Genomic DNA, 12,204 nt, shown 5'->3' with positions numbered 1-12,204 from the left:
CCCCTGACTTCCCCAGGTAACTGGTTCCATTGTTGTACTGCTCTAACAGTCAGGAAGTTTTTCCTGATGTCGAGCCAGAATCTGGCTTCCTGTAACTTGAGCCCATTATTCCGTGTCCTGCACTCTGGGAGGATCGAGAAGAGATCCTGGCCCTTCTCTGTGTGACAACCTTTCAAGTCCTTGAAGAGTGCTATCATGTCTCTTCTCAGCCTTCTCTTCTCCAGGCTAAACATGCTCAGTCCTTTCAGTCTGTCCTCATAGGGCTTTGTTTCCAGATCATCCTGGGACTGCATGTAAAACTGGGATAACTGAGATCTCAGTTATCCCAGGGAAATGGAGGGATCATCCCTCACTACTTCCAGATCCCCTGTGCATCATTTGGACACACAGGGATGATCCTGGGATGATCCCTCCAAAAAACGATGGTGTAGAAAGGGCCCTATGGTCTTTCAGTTAATCCTCTTTGGCTTCACAAAGTGGGGGACGAAATAAAGAGAATTAAGGAGCCAGGTTCCAGAAACGCCACCACCCCAACCCTTAGAACAGAGTCAGCTCCTGGGTGCAGAACTTGGGAAAACTGAGGAAGGACTGGTGATGGACAGATGTGGGTTGCTGCCTTGGATGCCCCCCTCCCCAGACCTCTGGGCCCTGCTAAAGTATACCCTCCTTCACCCCACACCATGCATGGGCCCTGCCTACAATAAGCTTTGGATCACTCTGTATAATACACCCAGAAGAGTGTCCGGTATGAGATGACAAACAATGTGGTCCAGACTGGTTGGGCAATTTGTGTATGCACAAGACGCTGTCAAGTGTGCCACATGGCACCATATACATAGCCTACAATTCGAGGATAATATTCCATAGAGGTGGCTGCCAAGTATTGTTTCACCAACCCATTATTTTGATTTCCTTTTTATATATTATTATTATTTATTTATTTATCATACTTATACCCCGCTCCTCAGCCAAAAAAGGCTCTCGGAGCGGCTTACACTTAGCAAAAAAGACAGTCCCTGCCCTCAGGCTTACAGTCTAATAAAGACATGACACACAAGGAAAAGGAGTCAAGGAGGGAGGGAGGGAGGAGAGAGAAAGAGAGAGAGAGAGAGAGAGAGAGAGAGACAGAGAGAGACAGAGAGAGAGAGAGAGTCCAAGAGGAGCAGGCCGCGATGTTACTTCTGCCTGCTCCTGTCCCCTCGGTCCTTCTTCTTCCCCACAGGGCCAAGATGGCAGTTTGCCCTGTGGGGGGAGGAAGAGTCCAGCAGGAGCAGGCCCTGATGTTACTTCTGCCTGCTCCTGTCCCCTCGGTCCTTCTTCTTCCCCACAGGGCCAAGATGGCAGTTTGCCCTGTGGGGGGGGGGAAGAGTCCAGCAGGAGCAGGCCCCGATGTTACTTCTGCCTGCTCCTGTCCCCTTGGTCCTTCTTCTTCCCCACAGGGCCAAGATGGCAGTTTGCCCTGTGTGGGGGGGAAGAGTCCAAGAGAAGCAGGCCCCGATGTTACTTCTGCCTGCTCCTGTCCCCTCGGTCCTTCTTCTTCCCCACAGGGCCAAGATGGCAGTTTGCCCTGTGGGGGTGGGGGAAGAGTCCAACAGGAGCAGGCCCCGATGTTTCCTCGGCCTGCTCCTGTCCCCTCGGTCCTTCTTCTTCCCCACAGGGCCAAGATGGCAGTTTGCCCTGTGGGGTGGGGGAAGAGTCCAGCAGGAGCAGGTCCCGATGTTACTTCTGCCTGCTCCTGTCCCCTCGGTCCTTCTTCTTCCCCACAGGGCCAAGATGGCAGTTTGCCCTGTGGGGGGGGGAAGAGTCCAGCAGGAGCAGGCCCCGATGTTACTTCTGCCTGCTCCTGTCCCCTCGGTCCTTCTTCTTCCCCACAGGGCCAAGATGGCAGTTTGCCCTGTGGGGGTGGGGGAAGAGTCCAACAGGAGCAGGCCCCGATGTTTCCTCGGCCTGCTCCTGTCCCCTCGGTCCTTCTTCTTCCCCACAGGGCCAAGATGGCAGTTTGCCCTGTGGGGTGGGGGAAGAGTCCAGCAGGAGCAGGTCCCGATGTTACTTCTGCCTGCTCCTGTCCCCTCGGTCCTTCTTCTTCCCCACAGGGCCAAGATGGCAGTTTGCCCTGTGGGGGGGGGGAAGAGTCCAGCAGGAGCAGGCCCCGATGTTACTTCTGCCTGCTCCTGTCCCCTCGGTCCTTCTTCTTCCCCACAGGGCCAAGATGGCAGTTTGCCCTGTGGGAGGGGGGGAAGAGTCCAGCAGGAGCAGGCCCCGATGTTACTTCTGCCTGCTCCTGTCCCCTCGGTCCTTCTTCTTCCCCACAGGGCCAAGATGTCAGTTTGCCCTGTGGGGGTGGGGGAAGAGTCCAAGAGGAGCAGGCCCCGATGTTACTTCTGCCTGCTCCTGTCCCCTCGGTCCTTCTTCTTCCCCACAGGGCCAAGATGTCAGTTTGCCCTGTGGGGGGAGGAAGAGTCCAGCAGGAGCAGGCCCCGATGTTACTTCTGCCTGCTCCTGTCCCCTCGGTCCTTCTTCTTCCCCACAGGGCCAAGATGGCAGTTTGCCCTGTGGGAGGGGGGGAAGAGTCCAGCAGGAGCAGGCCCCGATGTTACTTCTGCCTGCCAGCATATTTTAGTTTAAGGTTCTTCATATATAGAAATGGCAGTAACTGGTGTACGTGTGTGACATGTATTTGGGGGGTAACCTAAAGCTTATTGTGGGATGCACAAAACCCAGTTCCTTATTTATGTCTAGATTTGTTGGTCATTACTGGCATGTGGGAGCCATGCTTGAGAGTATCTTTCACTCTACACTATCTTTCTACAGTAGTACTAGTATGCAAAATCCCTAAACAACTTGGGACCAGGATACCTTCTCCTTGACCAACCTGCCTGGTCACTGAGGTCATCGGAGGGCATGTTTATGGTGGTTCCATGGACCTATGGTCCGATTGGAATCCACAAGAAGAGCCTTCAGTGTGGTGGCCCCCTTCCTGTAGAATTCCCTGCCTTTGGAGGCCAGGCAAGCACCAACATTGTGTTGCTTCCGACACCCCCTGAAAATGTTGTTGTTACAGGATGCTTATCTTGAGTGACTGGCTGCGGTTTTACCGGAACTCTGGTTTTATCAGAACTGCTGCTCCAAAATCTTTTGGATGTGGAGTGGTATATAAATGGTGTAAATAAATAAATAAATGAAAAACCTTGGGCTGGTTCATAGAAAACTCCCCCAATGATCAAGCACTTTGGTGATTATTAAAAACTTACTAGTTTGTCTAAATTGTGAACCGCCCAGAGAGCTCCGGCTATTGGGCAGTATAGAAATGTAATAAATAAATAAATAAATATAAATGTTGTTGTGCTAATTTAATAATAGATTGCTTTCAAATGTGATGTAAACCACTTCAGGATCTTTAAAGCAAAGAGCGTTAAATATTCTAAAATAACAGATGCCAATTTCACTTTCCATGCACTGTTGCAGAGTTGCAGGTTACCCGTAGCTCTGTGTTGTTTTTTCTTCTCCTGCTTTTCGTGACTTGCATTTGCTCCGCTTCTGAACGAGTGAACTTGGATCTTCCATTTCCCAGGGCAGGCCCTAAAGGCTTCTCAAACCTAACGGCCATTTTCATTGCACCACTCTTGCTTTACTAATCATTTATTTTAAAAGAGGATTCCAAACAACCCAACCCACCTTCTCTGATCCTCCTGCCACGCGGAAGCTGCCCATTCACTGGACAACCCGGGCCTCCACAATCTTAGCTGTTATAACCTTCTCCCAGTCCAAGCTGGTGTGAGTGATGGGTAGCTGCCTCCGAAAGGACTTCACGTAGGTGCCATTCATGTGTTGATACTCTTCCATTAGTCCACACTGGATCCCGTTTTCCACTCTTGCTACCAGCTTTGCAAAGTCTCGTGCTGTCTGGGTCTCATCGGCGGTGACCAGCAGGGTCTCCTCTACATTCTTGATGACCCTCAGATGCGTGTTTCCATCCTCGCAGTAGTGCGCTTGAACTGTGATGGTCCCGGTCACCTGGGTGGAAGTGGAGGCAGAAGCCAAGGCAAAAGTCCATTCTGACTTCCACAGGCCATTCCAGAAGGCTGACGGCTTGTGCTGGTGGCTTTCAATGCAGGCCACAAAGATCTTCCGGACAGCCGTGTCCTTGATGAAGACGCTGCAGAGACCCTCAGGGTAGTGGTTGCTCACATAGGCCTTCAGGGCCTCTTGAAGTGCTCTCCTCCACACCTCCCCTTTCTTGTCCTCTTCAGGGTGGGCCTGGAAATCACTTGGCATTCTCCTCAGATGATCATACTTGAAGGAGACTTGGTTCTGAGGGTCCAGGAAGCGATTCTCCTCTAGCTCATTGTGACGGGTCAGCAACACCTCACACTCTTCTGCTTTGACTGGGGTAAAATGGTCCTTGTTGTGTACAGCACAAAGACTGGCCGCTTCCTCACACATCATGGCATCATCGTCCACCAGCATGCGCAAGTCACTGAAGGCCTCATTGAACTCTCCAGGTGGGGCTTGCTTTAAGAGCTGGCTCACCACCTGGACTTTCTCTGGCTTGGCAAGGATGTGGTCTCCAGACAATGGCTCTTCAGACATCTTGGCCTTGCTGGCAAAGGTGCATCTGGCAATTCTGGACACAACTGGCCTTAAGGTGAAAAAGACCCAAAGGATGGACTTAACATACATTAAAGCAGTGTGTTTAAACTTGGCCACTGAGGACCTCTTAGAGTCCGGAAAAACAGTAACTCAACCTCCCATATGATGCACAGACATGGACTCACATCCTGAAAGGCTCAAGAGAGAACTAACAGAATAACGGGCTCAAGTTAAAGGAAGCCAGATTCCGGCTGGACATCAGGAAAAACTTCCTGACTGTTAGAGCAGTGCGACGGTGGAATCAGCTACCTAGGGAGGTTGTGGGCTCTCCCACACTAGAGGCCTTCAAGAGGCAGCTGGACAACCATCTGTCAGGGATGCTTTAGGGTGGATTCCTGCATTGAGCAGGGGGTTGGACTCGATGGCCTTGTAGGCCCCTTCCAACTCTGCTATTCTATGATTTTATGATTCTATGAACTGATCAAGGTGTCAGTGCAGAGCGAGAAATGTCTCCAGCTCAGTCCAAACTACAACCACAAATGTAGGTGTCAGTGAGTGACTAAGGCTAGATCTGCATTACTGCATTATAGCAGTATTGAAGTGCACTGATAACTGTTGGGGTCTCCACAACCCATATTCCTTATATAGATTTCATAGTGTTACATCCTGCTTTTATTCCACATTCCACATTCATTTGTGAACGGCCCAGAGAGCTTTGGCTATTGGCGGTATAAAAATGTAATAAATAAATAAATAAATAAATAGACTTAAACTACAGCATCAACATTTCCCCCATAGATATGGCTGATACCCCCTTTCTTCCCTTAAGAGTCACAGCAGCCAAGAGAGAAGGAACCTCCCAAGGTTTTGAGAGCATCAATGTACAAGTGAATTGTTAACAGGCAGTCTGAATCCACACTCCGCCTCTTCTCCCTTGTTGCCCTGTAGGCTTGGAACTGCGTCCCAGGACCAGGGAACCTGTGTGATGCTGTCTCTCTGAATTCCTTCACGACCCTCCTCAAAACCCTGAGCGTCTTGTCCACATGCCTTCACCCAACTTGGTGGCCCCCAGCTGTGTTGGGACTCCAACTCTCATCTTTCCCAGCCATCATTGGCCATGTTGACTGGGAATTATGGGAGTTGCAGTCCAACACGTCTTGGGGGTGATTTATTTTGTCTGATCTGGATCTACTGCCATCAACGGCGCCACTCCTAAACTTGAGCACTTGTTAGAAGGAGAAAAAGAAGAAGAAAAAGAAGAAGAAGAAGAAGAAGAAGAAGAAGAAGAAGAAGAAGAAGAAGAAGAAGAAGAAGAAGAAGGTGTTTCTCTATCTGTTGTCTTTGCACTGTTCATACTTTTTTAAACCTCCATCATTCTCCCCACCCACCATCGTCTCAACATCTTAGTTACCTTTGTCTCAATTTCTTCTTCTCTGGACCACACAACTCTCTTAATCTGAGAAGTAGCACAGAAGAACCTACACGACCGAGAGAAGACCCTCAGAGAATGTACCTGGCCTGTTTCTGTGGTCTTCCTGAACTCAGGTTTTCCATAGTGGGTTACTATGGGGACACATTCTATGTCCCCATAGTAACCCACAATAACAGCACAGAAACCCTTTTAATAGTGAAACCTGCCATGCATCGTCTGAGAGGCAGAAATGGTGTTGAGCTTGCATCACCTCTTGAAGACCTGTTTGTTTATGTCAGTTTTCCTTTGGGTCTTTTTCTCTTCCATCTGCGTCCAGAATTCCCAGTTTTGCCTTTGCAAGCAAGGCTAACTTGTCTAAAGAGAAATTATCCAGAGATCTTATAACAAAAATGTGTAACAACATGTCCCTAAGATCAGCCTCCCTTTTGGAGGACTGGAGAATGGCCAATGTAATGCCAATTTCTAAAAAGTGATCCAGGGGAGATACAGGATATTTCAGACTGATTAGCTTAATGTCTGTTCTGGGTAAATTGGTTGAAAGCATTATTAGAGATAAATTTCACAGGCATATAGAAGGACAAGAGCCCTGTTGAAAAATAAATAAAAATAAACACAGCTTCTGCAAAGCTAAGTCCTGGCTCAGAGTTCTTTGAGGCCATAAGCGAACTTGTGGTTGATCCAGTAGACCTTGGAAAGAAGGATGGGGGAGGATTGTGGACATACCTGTTTCCGCAATCCTCCCCCAACATCTAGACAGCAACACAACATCCCAGAAGGAAAGAGGAATGTCACGGCCAGTTTTTAAATTTTATTTTTACAGAAGAAGAGCTGTGCACAGCCCGAATACACACACACACACACACACACACACACACACTTTTTAAAAGAATGCACCCCAACCCATCCACCCCACCATCCTGGAGAAGGTTAATTGCTGCCCCCTAACCCCCATGGGCATGGAGCCACCCCATTTTGCTCCATGGCTATGTGTGAAGAAGGACTTCCTTTGATCTGTTCCAATCATCTCCATGGGATGACCCCATTGGGTTCTAGTATTATGGGAGAGGAAGAGAAATGTGTCCCTATCCACATTCTCCACACCATGCAGGTCTCCCCTTAGCCGCCTTTTTTCCAAGCTGAACAATCCCAGCTTCTGTGACCTTCCCTCGTGGGGGAGATGCTCCTGTCCCTTGATCATTTTCGTTGCCCTTTTCTGCACTTTTTCCAGCTCTATAATACCTTTTTTTTAAGGTGTGGTGACCAGTATTCTTTGCACACTGGGTTGACATTGTCATTGAGCTGTGGGAAACTCTGTATTCTCCAATGCTGGAATTAATTTTAGAATTTCTCTTTGTTAGAATTCAGAAGAAGTGGAATACAGGGGAAAGCAAACTAGAGGAAATGAAATGAATGCAAGGTGAAGTAAGGTTAGAACATTCTTCCCTCTCGCTCTCTATACAGCATGCAAACAAACCTTTAGATGCTCTTGGCTGCAACAGACCTTTAAACACCCTTGACTGTAACTTTGTGTAAATCACATGGAGCTTGAGAAAGCCTGCTATCTGCAAAGCTGTTGGAGAAGTGGAGAGCCAACTTTACTTGCCTTCATTTTCTTAGAAAATGAGGACACGACTGTTGGACTAGGGTCACCAAAAGCTGCTGACCATCTCTTAAGAACGGATTGATTTCTGAAAATCATAAGAAGAGCTGTTCTGGATCAGGCTGGGGGTCATAGAATCATAGAATAGTAGAGTTGGAAGGTGCTTCTAAGGCCATCAAGTCCAACCTCCTGCTCAGTGCAGGAATCCACCCTAAAGCATCCCTGACAGAGGGTTGTCCAGCTGCCTCTTGAAGGCCTCTAGTGTGGGAGAGCCCATGACCTCTCTAGGACATTGATTCCATTGTCATACTGCTCTAACAGTCAGGAAGTTTTTCCTGATGTCCAGCTGGAATCTGGCTTCCTGTCACTTGAGCCCGTTATTCCGTGTCCTGCACTCTGGGAGGATCGAGAAGAGATCCTGGCCCTCTGTGTGACAACCTTTCAAGTATTTGAAGAGTGCTATCATGTCTCCCCTCAGCCTTCTCTTCTCCAGGCTAAATAGGTCCAGTTCTTTCAGTCTCTCCTCGTAGGGCTTTGTTTCCAGACCTCGATCCTCCTCGTTGCCCTCCTCTGAACACACTCCAGCTTGTCTGCATCCTTCTTGAAATGTGGTGCCCAGAACTGGTCACAATACTCAAGATGAGGCCTAACCAGGGCCGAATAAAGGGGAACTAGTACCTCGCATGATTTGGAAGCTATACTCCTATTAATGCAGCCCAAAATAGTATCTGCCTTTTTTGCAGCCACATCACACTGTTGGCTCATATTCAGCTAGTCCATCTAGTCCAGTGTCCTGTTTCTCACACTGACCAATCAGAAGCCTCTGGGCATGCTGCCTCTGATCCTAGAGGTACTCTAGCCATCGTCACAGATAGACATTGACAGCCTTATCCTCAACATCTTGGTACGCATTATTACCACTTGCAAATATCTGCAAAGCAAGCTTGTTGACCTTGAGGCAGAGGGACATGGCAGAAGTAGTGGAGGTGGAGGTGCTCCCAGGCCCTGATAGAGTCCTTTCCCAATGGAGACTGGAATAATGACTCACAGTCTGCTAGCAGAGAAGTGGTGCTACATTCAGGGCCGGCCTTAGGGGTGGGCGAGCCTGGGTGGTCGCCCGGGGTGCTGTGCTGAAGGGGGTGTCAAGTTGAGCTGAGGGAGGCACCAACATCACACTTGCACCAGGCCCCATGAACCCTCTGCGTGGCCCTGCAGAAATAACCATGGGTGGGCACACCTTGCGCGGGGTGCTATTTATCCAAAGGCCAGCCCTGGCTACATATATAATTTCTGCTGGGGGTTCTGGAAGCCCCATTCACTGTCAGGGAGAAATATGCTGCAGTGGAAGCCCCTACTGCCATCACCTCTGCCTGCCCTAAATTTCATTTTTAGGTCCATCCTCTGAAATAACTTGTTTTGGTATTGTCATGCCTCCTCCTCCTCCTCCTCCTCCTCCTCCTCCTCGAAGCTCGAACTCCCAGGGTAGTATGACACCATGCAACCACCCATATTGGAAGTCCTGGAGGGACCTCTGCTTCGGAGGCAGAACTCCCCCTTTTCCTGTGGGGACAGACCTGCGGTCCTCTCCCCTAAGGGCCCAGGCTCCCCTAAGTCTCCTGATGTGGGTGGTTCTGTAGTGTCCTCCATTTCTGGGAGTTCTAGCAATGTGGAGGAGGAGGATTCTTCCAGTGGGGTCATGGCAGGCATGACCACATTTTACCACATTTTACTTCCAAATTGACTGAGATTCGCAGCCATCCAGCCTTGTTATTAGAGGGAAGACTCCATTGAAGGCTTTTAGATATTGTTTTTCCTGTGCTTGAAATGCATCTTCCTATAACCTTGCAAATTGAGCTCCTGCCTCGTTTACCGTTTTGTCCTGTGACCCTCACAAAATATTGTCCCTATCCTGCCGTCATCTTGCTTCTTCCCCTCCATTTCCGTGTTTTTCTAGGGTGGGGAAAGTGTGGTACTTTTTCTCCACTCTGGATAAATCCACCCTTCCATCCCCGTGTATTGCCATCCTTGAGCTATGTCGCAGAACATCCCTTCTTGGGGGCATGCGCGTTGAAGGACGGTCTTGCTGACAAAAGAGGAGGGTGGGGCGGTTCTCTTCCAGCGCAACGAATTGGTCAAACAGACTTTTGCTGCTCCAACCCCACTCTCATTGCTCTATCATCCACCATTTCAACTTCCCTCTTTTTTTTCTTTTTCATTTTGCCCAGTGTACAAACGGCCCAGCTGATGAAACACTAAATTGCTAAACTTTAGACAACAAAAACAGAGTGAACAGGAAAGGCGCCCACATCCATCAGAATGTCCATCAACCACAAGAACCAATGAACTGGAGGGGGAAGAAGGGGGCAGGGTGGGGCAGTGATACCAGGAAGCATGAGCCGCGTGGTGAAAAGGTAAACAAGACGAAAGAGTGCAATAACGCACACATGTGAAAATGACCAGTGCTTGACGCGCTAATGAAACGGTGGTGGAAATCGCGGATGCTTACCAGGAGGAAAAAGTAGGTGTGTTGGAGCTCTTTATGTTAAAAAAAATCTGCCCCTGTTGGACTTTAGCTTAGGATCAGCTATTAAAGGAGCACAGCCAGCAGAGAGGAAACGTTCCAAAGGTGCCCTTAAAACAGTGTGTGTCCTTAAAATTAGTGCAGCTTTTAAACTAATTAATAGGCTTCTTCCCCCCCCCCCTTTTTTTTTTTTTTGGTTTTGTTTTGAGGCTGTGGATACTTCACACCAGCTGGGTCATCAATTTTTATTTATAGGAGACGTGTCACAAAGCCACCTCTCACAGTAGTGTGTGTACATCTCGAATCAGCAATGTGCTGGAGGCAACATGATGTTCCAGTTAGTAGCGAAGAGAATGTGCATCGATGCTGTTCTTGTAGTCTTCTTTCCCCCTGCTGCTCTCGCCACCCCCACCAGCTGCTAATGAGAAATGAAAATAGCATTTCCCACCAAGCTAACGCCACCTTTAAGGTGTTCAAAAGATGACACTTCAAACGACCCAGAAATAGCCACCCAGATAAAACTGGGATAATAACATCATCTCAGAAAACATCCTCAAATACTGATATTACCTTTTAATAAAATGAGAGCTGAACCCAACTTTCTCAGAAGACCATTTTACTTCTTCTCTCCTCTGGCCACATCCTGCCCTGCCCCACAACCTAGAAAAAGAATTCATCTTTACAGAGTTTTCTTTGGATACTGGTATAAAGTACGGGTGTGCATGGACCCCCCGATCCTCTTCGCAGCTGATCCGCAAATTGCGGATCAGGCCCGCTCCGCCCTGCCTCAATCCACCTGGGGGCCACTCTGCTCCGCTGCGGAGTGGCATCAGGTAAGGCCTCCCCTCCCTCCTCCCGCTTACCTGTGTCCGTCGCGGCCCATCCCAGCTTCACTAGAGCCCGCGGCTCAACCAGGAACTGTAGGCCCCGATTGCGGCCTACACTTCCTGGTTGAGCCGCGGGCTCTAGTGAAGCTGGGATGGGCCACAACGGACTCAGGTAAGACCCCCCTCGCCCTTGGTCCCTTACCTGGCTCTGCCGCCATCACCGCATGGGCGGCGGTGGCGGCAGGGCCAGGTAAAAAACCCTCCCTCTTCTCCCTTACCTGCGTCCGTCCGTGGTCCTGTGGCTGCTTCAACTGAGCCCGAGGACTCAAACAGCCTGGTTGAGTCCTCCGGCTCAATTGAAGCAGCCACAGGACCGCGGACGGACTCAGGTAAGACCCCCCTCCCCTTGGTCGCTTACCTGGCTCTGCCGCCATCACCGCACGGGCGGCGGCGGCAGGGCCAGGTAAACCCCCTCCCTCCTCTCCATTACCTGCGTCCGTCTGTGGTCCCACGGCTGCTTCAACTGAGCCCAAGGCATCAAACAGGAAGACTAGGCCGGCCTAGTCTTCCTGTTTGAGTCCTCGGGCTCAGTTGAAGCAGCCACAGGACCGTAGACGGACTCAGGTAAGACTCCCCTCCCCCTTGGTCCCTTACCTGGCTCTGCCGCCGTCACCACACAGGCAGCGGCGGCAGGGCCAGGAAAAACCCCTCCCTCCTCTTCCTTACCTGCTTCCGTCCGCGGTCCTGCGGATGCTTCTACTGAGCCCGAGGACTCAAACGGGAAGACTAGGCCTAGTCTTCCTGTTTGAGTCCTCGGGCTCAGTCGAAGCAGCCACGGGACCGTGGACGGACTCAGGTAAGACCCCCTCCCCCTTGGTCCCTTACCTGGCTCTGCCGCCATCGCCGCACAGGCGGTGGCAGTGGCAGGGCCAGGTAAACCCCCCTCCCTCCTCTCCCTTACCTGCGTTCATCCGCGGTCCCGCGGCTGCTTCAACTGAGCCCAAGGACTCGGGCTCAATTGAAGCAGCCACGGTACCGCGGATGGACTCTGGTAAGACCCCCCTCCCCTTGGTCCCTTACCTGGCTCTGCCACCATCACCACACTGGCGGCGGCGGCAGGGCCAGGTAAACCCCCTCCCTCCTCTCTCTTACCGTCCGCGGGACCGCGTCCGTCCGCGGTCCCGCGGCTGCTTCAACTGAGCCCAAGGCCTCAACCAGGAAGACTAGGCCGCAA

The 12,204-nt window shown here is 50.4% G+C and overlaps 1 protein-coding gene across 1 annotated transcript; it reads right to left on the bottom strand.

Moving 5' to 3' along the window:
* Positions 1-3,711: 3,711 nt before the first annotated feature.
* Positions 3,712-4,590, bottom strand: LOC134411497 (F-actin-capping protein subunit alpha-1-like). Its single transcript, XM_063145331.1, has one exon. The coding sequence runs from the start codon at positions 4,588-4,590 to the stop codon at positions 3,712-3,714; it is 879 nt and encodes a 292-aa protein (XP_063001401.1).
* Between the last annotated feature and the right edge of the window lie 7,614 nt (positions 4,591-12,204).

This window comes from Elgaria multicarinata, chromosome 20 (genome assembly GCF_023053635.1).
Source record: "Elgaria multicarinata webbii isolate HBS135686 ecotype San Diego chromosome 20, rElgMul1.1.pri, whole genome shotgun sequence".
Classification (NCBI taxonomy): domain Eukaryota; kingdom Metazoa; phylum Chordata; class Lepidosauria; order Squamata; family Anguidae; genus Elgaria; species Elgaria multicarinata.
This window is presented reverse-complemented; position numbering and strand designations above follow the sequence as displayed.

What these genes read in the sequence shown, in the direction of transcription:
- LOC134411497 (XM_063145331.1), bottom strand. Translation starts at nt 4,590, where the DNA reads ATGTCTGAAGAGCCATTGTCTGGAGACCACATCCTTGCCAAGCCAGAG.